The sequence below is a fragment of the Balaenoptera acutorostrata genome, chromosome 1 (genome assembly GCF_949987535.1).
Source record: "Balaenoptera acutorostrata chromosome 1, mBalAcu1.1, whole genome shotgun sequence".
Lineage (NCBI taxonomy): Eukaryota > Metazoa > Chordata > Mammalia > Artiodactyla > Balaenopteridae > Balaenoptera > Balaenoptera acutorostrata.
The window spans coordinates 39,789,763-39,808,984 of NC_080064.1; the positions used below are offsets into that span (position 1 = coordinate 39,789,763).

The window sequence follows — 19,222 nt, forward strand, 5'->3', positions numbered from 1 at the left end:
GGACATGGAAGGGGCTCATCGCATTGGGCCTCGGATGGGACCTAACCTTACCCACCTGGCCTGTGAAATGGGGATGCAGAGGCCTCCTTGCCCACCTCACAGTCTGCAGCCCACACATGACAGCACAGCATAGTTGAGTAAAGGTTAAGAGAATAGTCCTGGAGCTTACCCACTTGGGTTCCAATCCTGGCTCCAGTATTTACAAGCTGTGTGATTGTGTACTAGTTACTTAACCTCTCTGTGTCTCAGTCACTTCATCTGTAATATAGAGTTAAGGAAGAATAGTTGTGAGAATAAAACAATCTAAGACATAAATGTGTAGAATGTTGTCTGATGCATAATAGATGCTCAACCAACGTTAGCTTCCAGTTGCGTCATCACCTTTACCTGGGGGGGGGGGGGTTCCCACGTGCAGTCCGCATTACTCTTGTAGGAGCCAGCAAGGACTCGTTAACCATGGCCAATGAATCGCCTCTGGTGAAGGCTCTGGGGTTTCAGAACTAGAGACCTCGCCCACTCCAAACCTCTCAGTGACCTGCCCCCCTTCCCCCACCAAGTCCCAGGGGCTATGTTTTCTTCCCTGGCGGACCCTGCAGCACAGACCCCTTGTGCAGATCCCAGCCAGCTAATACTTGAAGTGTGATGTCTGATATGATATAAAAGCTCTATATTTTACCTGAAGTCTTCCCTCCCATTCTTCTTCCTTTCCTTCTTCATTGACTGTGTCTTTCTTCCACGAGCACCCACTAGATGTCAAATCCTGTGCTTTGACAATACGGAGATGACCAACCACGGTGCTGGCCCCTGGAAGCCAGGGCGAAGGACAGGCACATAAAGGTCATTTCCGTACAACCCAGGTACACAGCGGATGCGGTGCTGTGGTGATGGAGGGGAGGAGGGGCTAACTTGGCTTGAGGAGTCGGGGAAGCCTCGTGGAGCAGATACCACTGGAGCTGGGTTGTGCAGGATGTGTAGGAGCGATGAGCGAGGGGTAGAGATGCAGAAAGACAAGGGGCGCTGGGGGAACAGTGTGTGCAAAGGCAGAAGATGGGGACAAGCAGGAAGAGTTCAGGAAACACTGAGGCAGCCAGCAACCCTGGAGTGCTGAAAACCAGGAAAGGAATGGGTCAGATGGGAATTTCATGCTGGGGACGTGGGCAGGGGCCTGGTCTCAGAGCACCTTGTGGGACCTTGACCTTTGTCCTGGGAACAGTGAGGAGACATGGGTGAGTTTTAAAAAGCCAGGGAGGTTCGTGGTCATTGTTGTGGCTTACAGAGCTCACTTTAGCTGCAGGGGAGAGAGTGGGCCGGAAGGGACACAGCTGTAGGGGGCAGGGGAGGGTGAGGAGGCCTGGACCAGGGTGGAGAGAGGTGGAGGGATTAATGAAGTCGAATCAGTAGGTGTTGGTGAGTGAGGATTGAGGAAGAGGGGGCCCCGAGGGTGAAGCCAGGTTCTAGGTTGGTTGCTCAGGTGAACATGGCTGGAGAGGGCTCTCCAGACCCCACTTGGCATGGAGCCTCTTGAGCCACTGGACCCCTGCCCAAACTACCCTCCCAGAACCTGCCTGTGTTTTTGCGTAGAAAACGGGCCCATGCCAGTTCCTCTGCGTCACCGCCTCAGGTCCTGGCCCTCCCAGGAAAGGCGATTTCCCACACGTTCCCCGGCAGTAGGAGGGGAGACATTGGCATGCAGAGACACCATCACGTTAAAGTCGTCATGTCTTTTATTAATATATTATGCTACAAAAATATTTTTGGCAAAATAACATTAATAGCATCTTTCTTTGTCTTCTATTATATTCTTAAAGAACTCTTCATGAGAATTCACAGAGGTGAAGGGAAGAGGTGATTGAAAGAACAACAGCACGAATACCTTTCCAATACATTAAGATTTGAAGCTTGTGTCACACAGTGAGAGTCAGGCCAGGACGTCCTGCAGTCTCTTTGAGGCCCAGGAATGGGGCAGGGGTTCTGGCTTCCCCTGCTCTGGCCTAGGACATCTCTTGGCCAAGAATCAGCCCCTGCTGCCCCAGCCAATGGGGGCCCAAGATGTCTGAGAGCCCCGCCGCAACTTCTTTGACTTGGGTCTTGTTCAAAGCCCACTTTCCCCGCAATGGGACTTGGGATGGAGGGGCCCTTTGAGGCGTGCTACTCTTTCCCTTCCTTGCCTGCCACATGCTCCCCGTTCCATGGTGGCCCACAGGTCCTGGGAGGAAAGCCGAGCACTGGGCCTGGGGAGGGGGCGGCACCTCACCTTTGTGGAGCCTCAAGACTGTGGAGCCCCGGGGCTCCACCCAACCCCTAGAACAGTCCAAGCAGGAAACAAAGTCTCTGCTTGACAGATGAAGAGATAGAGGCTCAGAGAGGGGCAGGGACTTGCCCCAGGTCACTCAGCAACGTGAAGGAGTATCTAGAGCATCTCTGGCAAGGGAGAGCCCACGTTTGGAGACAGAGCAGGAAGAGCTGAGGGTGTGCTGATGCCCCTGGGAAAGGGCCAGGCAGGGCTCAGTCAGTTCTCATATCCCCCTTTTCTCTCCCCCAGGGTCGGGGGTGGGCAGGGAGGGAAGGAGCTCTGGGCTGGGAACAGGGGCTTAGGTTCCGGTCCAGCCCTCCCCCACTGCCTAGAAGTCCCCCTGCCCCAGGGCAGCAGGCAAGCCTGCCAATTCCCGTCAGGCCCGGCTGGGCTGTTGAAGAAAGGGGGTGGGGGGCGGGCGGGGAGGTGAGGCTGGACTGATTTCTGAAACTTACTGGTTTAGACAGCCAGGCCGGGTGATTTTTTTGGCTGCTTAGATGAATTTTTGGAAAAATAACAATGTCCAAAGAACCTGAGCATTAAAGAGCCAGGAGGGACCCTACCCCACTCCCTTGCCAAGACTTCAACTCTCCTGCCACGTCTCCAGCCAGTGTGCTACTGCCCCTGCTCATACACTGCTCCTGACGGGAAACTCAGCACTTCTAGGGGCACCTGCCATCTTCCCACAGCTTTGGCTTTGCAAAGACTATTCCACTAGCAGAGTTAAGGTCTGCCTCTCTTCCTCTTTCTTTCCTTCATTCCTTTCTTCCTCCGTCCCTCTCTACACATCTCTTGAGTGCCACCTTTATGTCTGATGAGGATACAAAGATGAATTCACATGATCCTTGCCATCGAGGAGCTCACAGTATGATAGGAGAACAGAGGCATAGACGGTCTCAACACAGAAGGCTTCCTGGAGGAGGTGCTATCTGAGTTGATCCTCAAAGGATGAGCAATTAAGGGTAATAGAAGGGCGTTTCCAGGCCTAGGAAGCAGCATGTGTGAAACATCCTGTCTATTCAGGAAATGACAAATATGCTTCAGTCTGGCCAGGCACAGAGTGGGAGAGATGAGAAGCGAGGCTGGCATGGTCAGCAGGGTCTGACTGTGGAGGGTGTAGAAAGCCAGGCTGAGGAACACGTCACCAGCCCCAGTTCTGTTCTCTGCCACACAGGGTACCAGCAAAGCTGCAATGCCCAGGTAGAACCTCTCTTGTCCTTCATGGCATTTTCCTATACTTTCCCTTTGGTGGAGGACCTTTCTTTGGGATCCCTTGTGATCATGGCCCCAGGATGGAGACTGGGCAGGTGGGACAACGGTCCTGAGTCCCTGGGCCAGCCCAACTCTAGCTGAGGCCAGGGACTGGGTGACAGAGCATTTAGTGTGAGGAAAATCTGGTCATAGTTTTTCTGTGCAAAGGCAAACTTGCCAGTCAGCACAAGCTTCCATGCTTCATAGACTCTAGATCTTTGACTCTCAGAGCCGGAGGGGCCCTCAGTGGCCCTCTGCAGCTCCCTGCAGCTTGACTCACACACCTTTACCATCCCTGCCTTCACCGGGCTGCTGGTGCTCAGAACAGCCCAGAGGGAGATTAGGAGACAGGGCCATTCTGACCTGACCCAGAAAACCCCTTGGTCATTTAGTCAGTCGTCCTGAGAGACGGGACCCGGGGCCACCACTAACATGCTGGCTCTCAGTCCTTGATCTTCTCTGCCTGCCTCAAGGTCAAATGTAAAAGTCTTAAGACGTGGACGCGATGCTCTCAGAGCAACAGGGGCATTTTATGAGGCGAGGCACACAGAATGTGCTGGAAAAAATGTCAGCAGCAGTGGTGGATAGATCATCCAAAGCACGTGAGTGGCTGTGGATGGGATGATGGTTCCCGGGCCCAGGAAGAGAGAATTCAAGTGCCCCAGCCATGCAGATTTCTGTACATGTGCCTCGGGTCTTCTGCGACATACATCAGCAAGTTCAGTTCATTTCAAACCCTGGCCAGCGGGTGGTCCTCAGGGACCAGTGAACTTAGGCTGCAGACGTCTGCCTAACTCACACTGGCTCTGGCTGTCCCATCAGCACATGTCTACCTGATCAATTGGCCCATCCATCAGCTGCCCACGTGGCTTTCTTTAAACACTCGAGTGCTTGGTGGAGGGAGAGTTTGGGATCTCCCAGCCTGCCCAGAGGAGGGATCTGGGGGCATCTGCCTGTGATCACGGGCCTGGACAGAATGACCTTTAAAGTTCCTTCTAAGAACCTAGGATTGGGCTGCTTGTTGCATCTTGATGATGAGTTCCTCTAGGCCAAGGAAGGCGGCTAGATTTGGCCCCAACACAGAGCCTGGCACTGTGTGTGTTTGATAATCACACACTGCATTAATTTACCTCTTTGGCACCGTGCCTGGTACAGATCTGGGCATGCGGTCAGATGCGTGGACTGTTTACCAAATGCTTCATCTTTAATTAACCTCAAGCTCCATCTCAATACATCTCATGCCACACTCTGCCCTGAACAGCGGGAAATCTGGCCTGTGTGTTTCTAATTCCTTTACACTTATCTCATCCAAATAGCACTCTGCACGATGTATTTGATGTCCAGCAGGCCTTCTGAGTCTGCTTTATAAGTCAGCTAAGCCCCTTCCTGCTCAGAAATAGGAAGTCACATTTCTGCCAAGGATAAACGGACTCCAGCCTTGGCTGGGGTCAAGTTCAGTTTACAGTGTGGTACCCATGGGGCTGGCTGGACCCTCTGAAGCAGAGCTCAGGGCTCCTGCCAGATCTCAAGTTCAAACACATCCATCTGGGTCAGAGCTAAAAAGAATTCAGCTGCCTGCCAAGATGCCTGTGGGACTTCTGACCATCCAACGAGCTGCCCAGAATTCTACTGTCTCAGAAGGGAGACAGCTGCCAAGCTAGGCACAATGGCCCTGATTCTAATCAGACACTACCAGGCCTGCCAGGGAAGCCCATGGTGCAGTCATGCTGGGGAGCACTGAGCTGGGAGTCAGCAGACCTGCTCAGCTGTGCAGCCTTGGGGAAATGCCTCACCTCTCTGGGCCTTATTTTTACTCTCACTGTTATTATCTGTCAAACGAGGGGCCCTTTCTGCTCTTGGGTTCCGGGACTCTGTAATTGATGAGCTGCCAGCCCAGTGAGGGTTCAGGGCTGGGAGGCAACCAACCTGGGTCCTCTGCCTTCTCAGCCACCACCTTGAGGACAGAGGAGCTGGTCAGTTTCTCTGAGTCTCAGTGGCCTGCTTGCCTCTCTTTGGCTGCTCTGCCTTACCAGGCCCATCACAGCTATCCTCCAGCCTCTCTGATTCGGCAGGAAAACCTCTCATCGGCTTCAAGATACGACAAGTCCGGACATGGGACACGTGGGAGAGCCTGTTGCCAGAGCCCTTTGGCTAGAGGGACCAACATGATTACTGTAGCCAAGTGGTCTCTCTGGCTGGAGTAAGAAGCGTGAGCCGGCCCATCTGGGTGAGACCTGCCTCCCTTGGAGATTCCCTGTGCAAAGAGACCACCACAGACTATGATCTAGGAGACAAGCATTGCTTTTGAATCACACTGATCTAGGGCCACGTCCGGGCTGGGTGACATTGAACAAGTCCCTTTATCTCTTATGGGGGTTCAGTTTCCTCATCTGTGAAACGGGGCCAATCACATCTCACAGAACTGGCGTGAGGATCTGTGATAAAGTGAATGTGCAAAATGCCTGCCACACTGCAGGCTCTGGACAAATGGCAGCTCTCATTACAAGTATCATTACCATGGGATTCCTAGAGGCCCTGCCTCTAAAACTGCCCTTCAGTGCCCACTCCTGTCCTTCGGCTCAGCTCACTCCACTTGGCCGTGACTTCAACAGCCTCTCCTGTAAGCCAAGCTGGATTAACGATATCAGAACAGGGAGGTCTGGACTCATGGCCCTGATCTCCCACTTGCTTTGTGACCTGGGGCAACAACCTTACTCTCTTTGGTGAGTTTAACCATGTGTCACATGGGGCTGTGGGACCACTTCCTTCAGCACCAACATCCCTTCCCCCACCCAAGTGCTTTGGCTGGAACACATACCAAGAGGTCTGGAGGGCCAGTTCACAGACACTCAGGGTTTTCAAAATAGCAGCATTCTCTTTCCTAAAGTACCTTCCCAGCCCCAGGATTCATCCAGGGGAAGGAAGGACCGTTAGCGTTCACATCTCTGGCTCCCAAATCCAGCTTCACAAAAGCTAAGCCTGTCTGCCTGCCCCTCCCTCTGAGGTCCCCGCAGTGGGGGAAGCCAAACCTGGTTGCTGGAGGCTTCCGCTGATCCAGAAGCAAGCCAGTTCAAAGCCACGGTCCCCATGAGGTCGCAGATGTCCTGGCAACCTGGGTTCACCTCCTGGGTTGGCGATGGGGCTAGTTAAAGTGTTATTAACATTAGCCACATAAAAATAGTTTCATCAGTAGAATAAATACATTTTCCTTTTTTAATATGGACACATATTTTACAAAACAGCCCCATAGCACTATGGGAAATTAAGATCCTTCTACAAAAAAGAAGATGTAACTCGGGTACAGTAAAGCTCTAGTGTTCTAACGGATCCCGTCTGGACTACCCATGAGGTGTCCGGCGCCCCTGGAGGTGGTGGCAGGGGCCGTGGGTGTGGCCGCAGACCCTCCCGTCGGTTTCTCTGGCTTCTTTCTCTGCACCCGGCAGGGAGGTGGGCGGCCGAGGTCAGGAGAGCCCGAGGGTGTGCAGCAGGAAGGGGGCTGTGATGCCGGCAGCGATGGCGGGGAGGAGGCCCAGGGCGGGCTGTGAGCGGCTGGGCGCTGAGCTGCTGGCCAGCCCCGGCTCTTCCTGCTGCTGGCGCGGGTCGGACAGCTGGAAGGGGGGCTTGGCCGTTCCGGAGCTGTGCGTGGTCTGGAAGGGCAGTGGTGGTGGCGAGGCGGTGGTGCTGGAGGGAGAAAAATACGTGGAACGTGGAACAGCCTCTCAGCAGCCTTGTCCTGGGCTGTGGTCTTAGGGTTCAGATCCAACTTTTTATTGAATCTGGTTTTTTCCTCATAAAATGGAGAAGGAAACAAAGGGCTCAGACAGGGAAAGTGAGCAGCCCAGAGCCACACAGCCAGCCTCAAGGGTGACCACTCAAGAGTACTGGGTCCCAGGCAGAGAGAACTGAAGTGTTTCGGAGGAGATCCATCTGGGGTCACGCTGCAGCAGGCAGCCCTCACACCTCTGCATGCAGGTGCCCCTGGCCTCCTGCTGCCCTCCCCTCCCCAGTCTGAAATAAACAGAAAACAAAACAAAACACACAACCGCCCCATCTCACCCTCATTATCACGGCTATCGTTTACTGAGCGCCCCCTGGGAATCCGCACTTTATAAGTAGCATCTCTGGTCCTCAAAACAAACGTTCGACGGGGCGCACCACCCCCTTTCACCAGATGAGAAAACGGAGGCTCAGCGAGGCTCCCTGGGCCAGGTCACAGAGGGAGCGGGGCGGTGCCTCGGGGGGCAGGCGCCCTGGTGGGCTCACTCTGCCTGATCACAGGGAGTGTCAGTGAAGGCGGTCCCTCATGAACGTATAAAAATAGAAGCCAGTTTGGAGGTCATGGGTGAGGTTCTCGGCTCAAGGAAGCCTACGTGAAAGAGAGGGAAGTACCGAGACAGAGAAATAAAAAGAGATGGAGTGCAGAAGGAATTGGCGGGCCGAGGCCAGCACTTGGTGGCATCGGGAAGTCGGGGGGAGGGCAGGGGCCAGGACCAGGTTACCGGCTCAGGTCCTGGATAGAGAGATAGGAAATGATGAACAAAGAGAGGGGCAGAGAGCAGGACAGGGACTGGGGAAGAGAGTTGACAATGATGGAGGCATAACAAAGAGAGACCAAGGGGGAGAAGGCTCTGGGATGAAGGAAAGGGCTGGGCCCCAGAAGCGTTGAGCCCACACCTGCCCTGTGCAGCCCCTGGGGGCAGGAGGCAGAGCGAGATGCAGGGGGAGGATCCGACAAACCCCATCACCCCAGAGGGTCAAAGATGGGAGGGGAAGGCCAGGGGCAGGGGGCGCACAGAGGGGCCCCAACCCAGTGTGGAGCCCGGATGGCCTCCTGGAAGAGGTGACACTGCAGTCAGCCGTGAAGGCCGCGAGTCCAGCTTGCACATGGCTGAGGGCACTCCCGGCGGCATCTGTGCCCAGCACATAGGACCCGTTAACATCTAATCCTCATGACAACACTACGAGGCAGGTAAGACTATTATCCCATTTTACTTGTGAAGAAACCAAGGCACAAAGAGGGTAAGTAACTTGCTCCAGGACACACGGCAGGGACAGGATCTGAACCGGGCACCCAGTGGGTGCTCACCAGCAGTTGATGGCGGGGCAGGAAGCTTGCACCTCCCTGGGCATCTGCAGAGCGGGCAGCCTCCTTCACGTGGGACACTGCCTGCTCTCCAGTGCTTACCCTCCCTCCCTGATGGGCCGTTCACTCCCCAGGTCAGCTGGGATCCCCCCCCCTCCCCGGTCCCACACTGGCCATGTTTCCACATGCTGGGCATGAGGCCCCGACAACTGGCCATATCACCACGGTGAGCTCTGTAATCATCACCACTGCAGCCCAGCCCCACCTCTGTCCCGGCCGGACCCTCTCACACAGCCTGGTTCAGCCTCAGGGGGTGGTGGGCAGGGACCCCGGGGGTCATAAGCACATCCCTGCCTGCACGGGGTCTGGGACCTCTGCTCTGGCATCCGTGTCCGTGTGCCCTCAGAAAAGGAGGGGTTTGTCACTCCCTGTCCTGTCCCTCCCCCTCTGCTCTAGTCCTGGTCATGCTGTGGCCGCAGGAACCCACCACATCCTTGTGTGAGGTCCTTCTCACCCTGGACTCTACAGTTGTGATGTGTGTTCCTCTGTCTATAGAAATTCCCAGAGAACTAATCAGGAGAGGAGGGAGCAAATGCTTGTCACACACCATGGGTGGCAGGAAGGTGTTCCTGAACAGAAATTGTGTGGGAAGCACCGGAAGGGAGGGGGCAGACCAGGCAGCTTCGAATGCCCCTTATGACTCCCCCAAATCCGGCACATTGTACCTCTCACCCCATGCCGGCCTTCAGAGCACCCAAGACCTCTCACATGACCTGGTGCAGGCTGACCTCACCTTTCTGGTCTCTCCCAGCACACACCACCATCCCCAGTCACACCTAATGTCCTGCTGCCATTTTCTGACTCACCTTTGAAGGCCTGATTCAATGTCTCCTCACCTGGAGGCCTCTTTGATCTGTCCTCCTGCCCCTAAGGCCACCTGGGAGAGTTGAGGCTCCCATGAAGCCTTGCGCATTTCTCACTGATCACACTGTGTCATTGGCACCTATTTATGCGCACGAGGTTTGAATGGGTTTCATATGTAAGGTGCTTAGAACATTGCCAGGCGCACCGGAAGTGATGTATGGTGTTGGCTATTTTTAGCACTATTATTATGTGTGTGTCCTTGTCTCTCTCACTAAAAGCATCCTCCACTTATGGAGCACTTCCTGTGTGCCGGCAGACACTGTGCTTGATGCTATACATGTGTCATCTTATCATTATTCCCATTTTCAAGATGGGGAAACTGAGCCTGAAGACGTGCACCAGGCTGTCTGCCTCCCCAGCCCCAGCTGGGCTGTGGTGCCGTCCCTAACTGCGGAGACAGAGAGCACGGGAGTGAAGCATGGTTCTTCCTGCAGAGACCTCGCACACCCATGGGTGGAGGCTTGCCAGGGTCAGAGAGGAGGCCCCCTGTGGCCTCAGCCCCTGGAGGGTATTGTGCCCACACCCAGCAGGATCACTACCGCAGTCCCTTCCCTCCCCTTCTTTTCTAATGAAGGGTTCCTCCCAGCTGCTGCCCCATCTTTCCAGCCCGAGCAGCTGGGAGGCCAGGAAGGCTGGCCTCAGGAGAGGAGGCTGAGCTGCCACTTGGGGTGCCCAGAGAGGGGCCCAGCAGCCCCCGCTGTCAGAAGAAGGACCAAGTAGGAATCATGAAAACTATGTCTCACAAGGCGCCCAAAGGCATTTGCTTTCACACTTTGAAAACCAAAGATGCAAACTCCCCCTTGGAGCCTGAGTGGGGGAATTATTGCTTGGAAGGAGTCCCAGGAAAACGGGGTGAGGTTAGTGGGGTGTGGACAGAAAGCCCCTCCAAATGCCCCCACCTCTTGGGCCCACTCTGCTCACAAAGCCCAGTCCAGATCCCAGCCCCACCCCAGGCCCATGCTGGGGAACAGCGTCTCATGGCAGAGTGGCCTCGAAGCCAAACCAAACACTCTGAGTGTTCCCAGGCTCCGCAGACGGCTGGCACCAAGGGCCGAGTGCGCTCGGAGCCGACAGGGCCCCTTGTGTGGGAAAAGGCCCTCTGCCTGGGTGGAAGGCAGAGCCCGATGTCCCCGTTCGCTGTGTGACTTTGGGCAGGTCCTGCCCTCTAGGCCTCAGCTTCCCCGTGTGTACAACGAAGGAGCAGGATCAGACCCTTGGACTTTAAAATGTTTTCTAGCAGCAGAAGCCAGAAGTGAGATCATAGGCAGAAGCCCAAGGTATAAAGCACAGGAAAGCAGGGCTGGTGCCTGAGATGTGTCAGCTGGCTGCCTCAAGTCTCATCTGTAGGGCTTCCTGGAGTAGGGCCCCAATCCTGGCACTAGAGGGTCTCTAAGAGCCATCAGGGCTGGGTCTGGGGAGTCTTGGAGCTGTGGCTTTCTTGCAATACGAAGGTGGTGGGTTCCTCAGAGGATTCTGAGGAGACAAAGTGGAGATGGAGCTGGGGGCACGAGGGCCCGGCTGACGGGTGGCCCTGCTGGCTGGGGTGGAGCTCGCGATGTGATCCGGCTGGAACTGTCTGGGCAGACCGGTCAGACGCAGGCAGAGATCTAAAGTGACCGGCTTGCCCATAGCTCCCTGTCCTGGTATCTAAGGCCCACGCCAGCCTCCAGGCCTTTGGCCACATGGTCTTCTCTGCTGGGAATGCCTTCACTCTCCCCTCACTGGGTCACTTCGACCCTCAGGGCCCCCAGCCCTCCAGCCCTCGCTGGCTGGATTCCTCGCCAGGCACAGGCAGAGTGGCCGTGACTCCAGGGCTCTTTCGGCTGCACCACAGGGTCTGGCCATGACCCACGACTCTTCCTGCTCTATCCCCACCAGCACTGGACACGGGCTGGGCACCCTGCGTGTAGCCAACTCGCTCCTGTTTAACGATGTGCTCACCCAGGGGCTCATTTAAGCCTAATATGCACTGAAGGCCCAGGAGCCGCTTCCTGCTGGGAGATGGGGCGTGTGGCATCCTAGACCAGACTCTGAGAGTCAGCTACCAACGCTGAGGACAGCTGTTACGGAGTGTCACCAGGGGTCTGAGGCCAGCTCACCGCTTTATAAGCACCATCTTTTTATTCTAAGCCTCCGAGCAAGTACGAGGAGGGGCTGGGGATTCTGCCTGAATTCATCTGAGCTTTTATCCGCTGAGTGACCCTGCTCCCCATTTCTCCTGGGCGTATCGTCCTCTAATCAGACGAGGTCCTGGCCTCATGCAGAGATGCTGAGCACCCTGAAGGGTACCAGGAGAAAGCCTGGCTGTGCTGGGGGAAAGGTGAGCTGGAGAACCTCAGGGCAGGATGGCAGGTCAGAGGGAGGCGTGCAGAGCCCTCCCAGGGGCCCAGGGGGAGGGGAAACGGTTCTCTTCCCCTCTGCGGGGGCTCGGGCCATCTGCTCAAACCTCTGGAGAAACTGAGGCCCAGGAGGCCAATGACCCCCTGTGCATGTGTGTCCTGCACCCCCGTCCCTGCATGGTGGCACCTACAGGGCTCTGCAGTCACCACACACAGACGCCCACCTCTGCACCTGGCTTCCGGCCAAGCCCGGAGCCCGGGAAACGCTCTCTTCCCTGCACCTGCCCCCTCATGACTGTCCTTCCCGATGGCCCAGTGCTCTGCTCCCTTGTTTATCCAACCCACTGGGGGACTGGGAGAACAACAGAGCTGGCATGACCCCCAGAGGTCAGTCAAGGCCCTAACTGTGCAAAAGGAGAAACCAAGGATTGTCACAGATCCGAGTGATTGGGGCAGTGCCCTGCACACAGCTAGCGTGGCAATGGTCTCCTCCCTGGCGTGCCCCCTGGTCACAGCCCTGCTGCCTGCTCCTGGCTCTCAGATGCGGGAGTTCCCTGAGACCACTCTGCCGCTGCTGCACAGCCATCTGCGGACACATGCCGGGCCCCTTTCACAGGTCCCCATAAATCATCCTGCCACGGGCTGCTGCTTCTCTAAACTTCCTTCGGTGTGTTTACATCTGGGGTAATGAGGGGCGAGGCGAGGCCAGCCTGCTCCAGGTGGCACTTCGGCCCTCTCCCCACTCTCTCCCCTCTTCTCTCACTCATGCATGCAGTCAACAAACCCTCAGCGAGGCCTCCGGTGACCCAGAGAAGTCCAGCCCAGCTCTGGTCCCCAGGGCCTCCCGGCCTAGAAACACAAGCGAGCGACTGCCATCTGTGGAACTGTGCCAGGACAGGGGCACCCACGGGATACCCACGGTCGGCAGGGGGAGGCTATGGGATGCAGGGGAGAGGAGCACAGGGAACACGCTGTGGGGAGGATGGGGAGAGGGGAGGAGACGCTTGCCAGGCGAGGGCAGCAGGGGCGTCTGCGTGGTGCTGGACGAATGTGACCCTCAGCATCAGACAGCCCTGATTCTGTAGGTTCTGACTCCATACCTGACTTGCTGCAAGATCTTGGGCAAGTTACCTGACCTGGCTGAGCCTCAGTTTCCTCCTTGGTCAAGCGAAGCCTACTTCCTGGACTCTTGACAGGGCTGGGGGATGTGAGGGATGTCAGTGGCTGGCACAGCAGGAGCTCAGCAAGTGTCCACTCACATCCACCCCCCGCAGAGAGAGAAGCAAGGACAAAGGTGGGGGTGGGCCGTGCATGGTCCACTGCAGGGCAGCACACAGCTTGGCCAGGACGGGGCCCAGGTATCCCGCAGGAGGAGGGCCAGCAGGTGAGGCGGGAAGGAGGCAAAGGCTCTGCATCCAGGCGAGCAGCAGGAAGTTTACTTGGTGGGGCGGGCGAGGGAAAGCACTGGGAATCTCAGGCTGAGGAGGGTAATGTGCTGGGACACAGCTAGGGGCCAGAGACCTGTTAGGGCCCCGCCGTAAGATCACAGGTGGAAGATGAGCTGGGAGATGAGCTGGGAGAGGGGATGGAGAGCAGGGGATGGACCCGGTGGGATTTAGGGGGAAGCAAATGAGAAAACTCTGAACGGAATTAAAGCTCCAAGGAAAACAATACTGTCAGAAGGGCTACAAATGGGCCCCAGGTCTCCCTCCAGAGAGCTCTCCTCTGCTCCCTATTGGAGAATAGGAAACTTGGGAATGCTAGGAGGATGGGTGGGGTGAGACCCAGGAGTGACGGAAGCTGTGCCCTGCACCTGGGCCCCTCTGGGACCTCAGGGCCGACTTCCCTGCGACGCAGAGAAACTTTCAACAAATAGGCTGCCGGTTGGTGGAAATTTCCTTCTCCAACCCAACCAGATGGAAGAAAGTTATCCAGCCACAATTTACCTGTTGGGACTGAGAAGGGGTTTCCTCTTGCCAAAGAAAAGCTGTTTCCTTCTCCTGAAACCAGGTTCTGTGTTTCAGAGAGACGTGTTGTGAAAAGGAAACTGTTTGGAGTCATTTGCTGAAATTTACATTTCAGGCGTGGTTAGGGGCTGGGGGTCCGTGGCTGGAGCTGGCAGCCCAGCCTCCTGTCACCCTGTGGGCTGGACCCACTGCTGGCAGGGTCTGGTTGCCCAGCGGGTTGATCGGGGCCCTGGGGGAATGGCCTGATTGGAGTGCTTTATGGGCTGCCAGCGCCTCCCCGGCAGCCTGCGAGCCTCCCCAGGGCTGAGAAGTGGTTCTTGGTAACTCTGTGCCCTCACTCCCGGTGGGAAGGAAGCAGCCCATGCTGGGCACACGAGCCAACTGTGTCGAGGCCAATATAGCTACAGCAGTGCCTCCACCTTGGGCAGGCTGGGCCGGTGGGGCCTCTGCAGAAGCACGTTTCCCAGGAACCCAAGTTAGGCGCTTTGAAGCCAACACAGGCCCAAAGGAGGAATGGACTCTTACTTTACTTGCTGGAAGTCTTTTTAAGACAGCGCACACCCTGTACTTTAAGACAGTGGATTGGACTATGTCAACTTTTTGTCTATGACTCAGAGACCTGGCTGAGGGAAGGTCATGAAGGGGGTTCCTGTATGACCCTGGACAAGATCCCACCCCGGGCCTTGGTTCACCATCTATAAATGCAGAGCTGGGTCTGCGTTTCCCAAAGCTGCTCAGAAGACTCAGTACACATTCAGCACATGGCTTCCCAAGCCCCTGTGCCACACATTCCAATACACGAGGTCTGTGGTGGGGCCTGGGGTATTATTTAACAAGTATCCAAGGTGATTATTTCCGGGGATGCTGAGGAAAATCCCAGATGATGATTTGTAGGGTCCACGTGGAGACTCTGAGTCTCCGAGGGCCCAGTGCTGGATCACAATGTCCAGGGCAGGGCTACTGCAGTGGGCAGGACTCTGTCCTTCCCTGACAGTCACTCCCTGGGTGCTCTGGTGATGCTATTCACCAGATGTGGAGATTTCTGCCCAAAAGTGCAATCAAGGGAGACCGCTCTGTGCTGAGCCTGCAGGTGGAGGTTGGAAGACGGCATCTTGGTTACAGCAGGAGCTTTGGTGACAGACAGGCCAAGGGAGTGGTGCAGGCAGACACACAGGCAGAGGACAGACAGGTATCAGTACAGTAGGATGATTTCTGCACCTGCCCATCTCCAACAAGGTTTTATCACAAATCCCCCAGCCCCTCCTGAGACAGAGCCCACGCCATCATCTGCCATGTCTCTCTTGCACACAGGATACCTCTTGCAGCCTCCCTGCCATCGTGTCGGCTGCTCAGGCCATCCAGGCCCAGAGAGCTCACAGCTTTCTGATTTGGCCGGCCTGTTCCATTTTCTCCTGCTTTCACCTTCTGGCCCATGGGACAAATGGGGTCCGCTTTGCACCCATCATGCATCCAAGAAAGCTAAGGGCAAAGCAGACTTTTGTCCACTGCACCTGAAGGAAGCTTCTATTCCTTCACCTTTAAATGGAGAAAACTGGAAAGTCAGGTGTAAGCGTGCTCTACGAACCCCGAAGGATGAACAGGAGGAGCCTCTGTGAACAGGGACTAGCCAGTTTCCGATCGAGTACCCACCTGCCACGCTTCCTTAGAGCCAGGCGTGCGGATAACAGAGTGTGTCTGGCCCTGGGAGGGTCTCAGGTAGGCTGACCAGACAGAGGCCCAGCTCCCGGTAGACCTGCCCCTCCCAGCTCACCTGTCCTCGATGCGGACCCAGAGGTCATTGAACTGCCGCGGCCGCTGGTGTTTGTTCTGCCTCTTGTGCCATTTCTTCTGCCGCCCAAACTCCTCCAGCTGGCTGAGGCTGTCGGGGAGCAGGAGGTGCGGGGACAGGGCTGGGTCCTCCTCCTCAGGCGGGGCCGTGGGGGCTGCCGAGGGGACCGCAGGGATGGCAGCAGCTGGGGTCGCTTGGGCGGGGCTCGCCGACGTCCCCTCGGGTGGAGGTGCCGGGCTCCGGGCAACAGGGCTGGAAAGGGGCAACCGCACATGAGGCACGCGTGTTGGGGCATGTCATTCAGGTGCGACGGGGCACGCGATTCAGTGGGAAAGTTGTCACGGCAGGAGAAGATGCCAGGGTGCCCGGCTGAGGGTCACCCAGGAAAACCATCGCCTGGTGTTGCGAGATAGAGCTTCGGTTCATTCTTTCATTTATTGATTCAGTAGATATTTATGGAGCATCTACCTGGCACCAGGAACTTTTTAGGTGATGGGTGTTAATAGTGATCAAAATAGACAAAGCCCCTGCCCTCTTAGCGCTTACATTCCGAAGCGGGAGACAGAGAGTAAGATGGGCCAGATGTCAGATGGTGATAACTGCTGAGGAGAAAAATAAAGCAGGGGCAGGAGGGAGAGCGTGGGCCGTGGGGGGAGGGGGCGTTGTTGGCAGGGAGGACAGTCTGGTCCCTGTTGGTGACATTTGAGCCCAGACTAGCAGGAGTGAGAGAGTGAGCCCTGGGCAGGTTTCTGGGAGCATATCTGATCTTGGTCAGGGTCTCGTTCATTCAACAAGCTCTGGCTGAGGGACTTGAGGCGAGTTACCCAACTTCCCTGTGTTGTGCCTCAGTCTCCTGCTCTGGAAAATGGGGATATTACAGCTGGTACTTCCTAGCGGCATCACAATGATTTTGTGAGTTAAAACAGGAAAAGCACTCAGAACAGTGCCTGGCAAATAGCAGCTGAAACACTTCAGTAATTAACTTCCTTAAATATGAAATATTAACGTTGTTGCTGTGTCATTTGTCCAACCGTCCACTCATGCATTCAACACTGGTCTCCTGAGCACCTTTTCAGGGGAGGCAGGACAGTGTTGAGCAGGGTGGAACTCAAGGTGGAGGCAGACAGACACGGGTTCACATCCTGGCTCTGCACCTTCCAGGCTATGTGACTAAGGGCAGGGACACAAGTGTCCAAGCAACAGCTGGCTATAAACGGAGTTAATACTACTCACTTCATAGGGTTGTCATGAGGATGCAAGAGACGAGGTCTTAACATAGTGCCTGGCACAGAACCGGCCTCTCTTTAATGTCACCCTCGAGCAAACGGAGCTGTCTGCAGCAGGCACTGACGTGCGGTTAAGTGTGTGGCGTGGACCCCACATTCCATACAGCGGTGCGCAGACACCCCTTGGCCCGGGAACACCCTCTGCTCCTCTCCCTTTTATTCTTCCCTCTCTGTGGTCCAAACGGAGTTCCTTCTGGGGACATCTGACCCTGGGGGAAGTTGGTCCTGGTCCCGAGAATTGTAAAGGCAAGCCGGCGCCCAAGGGAGGCTGTCCCCCGACTCCGCTCCCGCGGGCACGATGGGGTGAGGGGCTTCTCTCTCCTTGAAGGACAGAAGGCCATCAGCTCAGCCTGCCCTCCTCCAGCCCCCACGGCAACCCCAGATTCCCAGGGTCCAGGAGATGCCGCAGCTGCTGGGGAGATAATTCAAAACAGGCAGACAAAAAGACGGATCCAGGAAGCACCTGTGGCTGATGATGGCTTTTATTGTTGGGGCCTCCTCGGCATCTCCGCCCCCCTCACCCCACCCACAGGACATCAGCCTGCACTCCGAGACTCCGGCTGAGAGCGGGGCCTGCGGGGAGTGGGGGGATACCTGTTCCAATGCCCGGGCTCTGAGATGAATAGGAGCCGAGGCAGCCTCGCCGGCCTGCCCGCCCCCCGCCCCGTCCGGACCCACACAATGAGCTTTGAGGTGGAGGTCCTTGGGGCTCTGAGGAGGAGCTTGAGGAAGGCCTTGTCCCCGAGGCTACCTTGGGTCCCTCGTCCCTCCAACTCACGCCTACCCTTGGCCCGGTACAAACTGATCTGTGCTGGGCTCCAGTGGTCAGGAAGAGCGGTCTGGTCAGGCTGACTCAGAAGATGAGAAGAGGGAGGAGTCCAAGGTGAGAACGTTTATAAGTTCCTCCAGAAGTGCCACAGAGACGGGGGAGGGCATCAGCCTGGAGCTGGGAGACCAGAGGCCCAAGGCCCCAGGCCTCATCTTTGCAGAGTGAAGAGCAAGGCTGCAGTCATTTCTGAGCCCTCCCACCCCTGAGCCCCACCCCCAGCCCCTGAGGCAGTACAGGTTGTGGTGAGGACCTTAGGAAGGCCCTAGAGCTAGACTGCCATTGACATGAGCTGTGTGTCCTTCTGCAAGTGGCTTCACCTCCCTGGGCCTCAGCTTCCTCAACTTTAAGGTGGGGATACTCATAGTTCCTGCCTCACGGGGTTGTTGTGAGGATTTAATGAGTTAAAAGCGCTTAGAGCCCAACACACAGTGAACAGTCAATAAACATTAGCTATGATTATTCAAGCTTCTTTTGGACTCTGGATTTTATAACATCACGGACAGGGGTCGAAATCACACTCTGGCCACCCCTGTGAGGAAGGCTCCTGCACCGGTTGGTGCACAAGTTGCATGGAAGCCCCGGGTTTCAGGGTTCTGTCATTGTCTTCTAGCACATGCTGATGCCTCTTCGTGCCCGGCCTGGTGCTGGCACTGTGGGCCACAGGTGAACCCAGCTGGCCCCTGCCCTCAGGCAGCTTCCAGCCTGAGGGGGACAGAAAACCCACAAAGGAAGAGAGGCTGGCCACTGTATGCGCTATACGGCTCTCTGGGCGGAGCGAGTGTGCCCTGGCAAGAAAGTCAGGTGAGGGAATTGCTGCCAAGAGGCAGCAATGAGAAGGTGTGGTCAGAGGAAGGTGAGGACCAGGTGTGGGCAGGGCTGGGACACAGGGAAGAGGCCTGGCCAGGGCTCGTCCTAAACGTGGCCCCATCTCGATTCAGGGCCTGGGCATCCACCAGGTCCTCTAGGCAGCAACCCAGGAGCCCTACAGAGTTCTTGCTCCCCACCAATCGCCAGTCTCTAAATCTTGAACATCTCTCGAAACTTAACGCTCCTCCCATTCCCACCTTCACTGCTTTCCCACCGCCCTGACCTCCTGCCACTATTGCACACCAACCTCCTTCCCGGTCTCCCCACCTCCAGCCTAGCCCCCACTCTTGGGTGCCTGGCGAAGGCCAGTTGCTAGGAGGCCCCATCTCACTAGAGGCTCCTTCAAGACTCTGCCCTGCAGGCCTGAGCGGGAAGGCAGGGTGCAGCCTGCCATACAGCACGTGGTCAGCAGGGCCCGTGGACCAGCAGCAGTGGGCCAGCAAGTCCCACGCCCCCAGATGCCCCAGTTGCTTACCTGTGGATGGTCTGTCCCGCGGGCGTGTGCTCCACCTCCAGCCCTGCCTGCCGAAGGACGTCGATGACTGTGTTGTTCCCCAGAAAGTGACCTGGAACACAAGAGACAAAGTGGGCTCA

General features: G+C 56.4%; 1 protein-coding gene across 4 annotated transcripts in view; it reads right to left on the bottom strand.

The window, feature by feature from the left end:
• Positions 1 to 2,751: 2,751 nt before the first annotated feature.
• The window catches only part of TRABD2B (TraB domain containing 2B), a 220,599-nt gene continuing 204,128 nt past the window's right edge, over positions 2,752 to 19,222 (bottom strand). The window contains exons 4-6 of one of the 4 annotated variants that reach the window (XM_057534735.1): positions 19,104 to 19,194; positions 15,629 to 15,898; positions 2,752 to 7,225 (exon numbers count right to left, since the gene is read on the bottom strand). In XM_057534735.1, coding sequence (XP_057390718.1) covers positions 6,864 to 7,225; positions 15,629 to 15,898; positions 19,104 to 19,194 — 723 coding nt within the window. In that variant the 3' untranslated portion in view covers positions 2,752 to 6,863. The remainder of the gene's footprint in view (positions 7,226 to 15,628; positions 15,899 to 19,103; positions 19,195 to 19,222) is intronic. The other 3 variants (XM_007164760.3, XM_057534747.1, XM_057534744.1) reach the window with 3 other exon arrangements.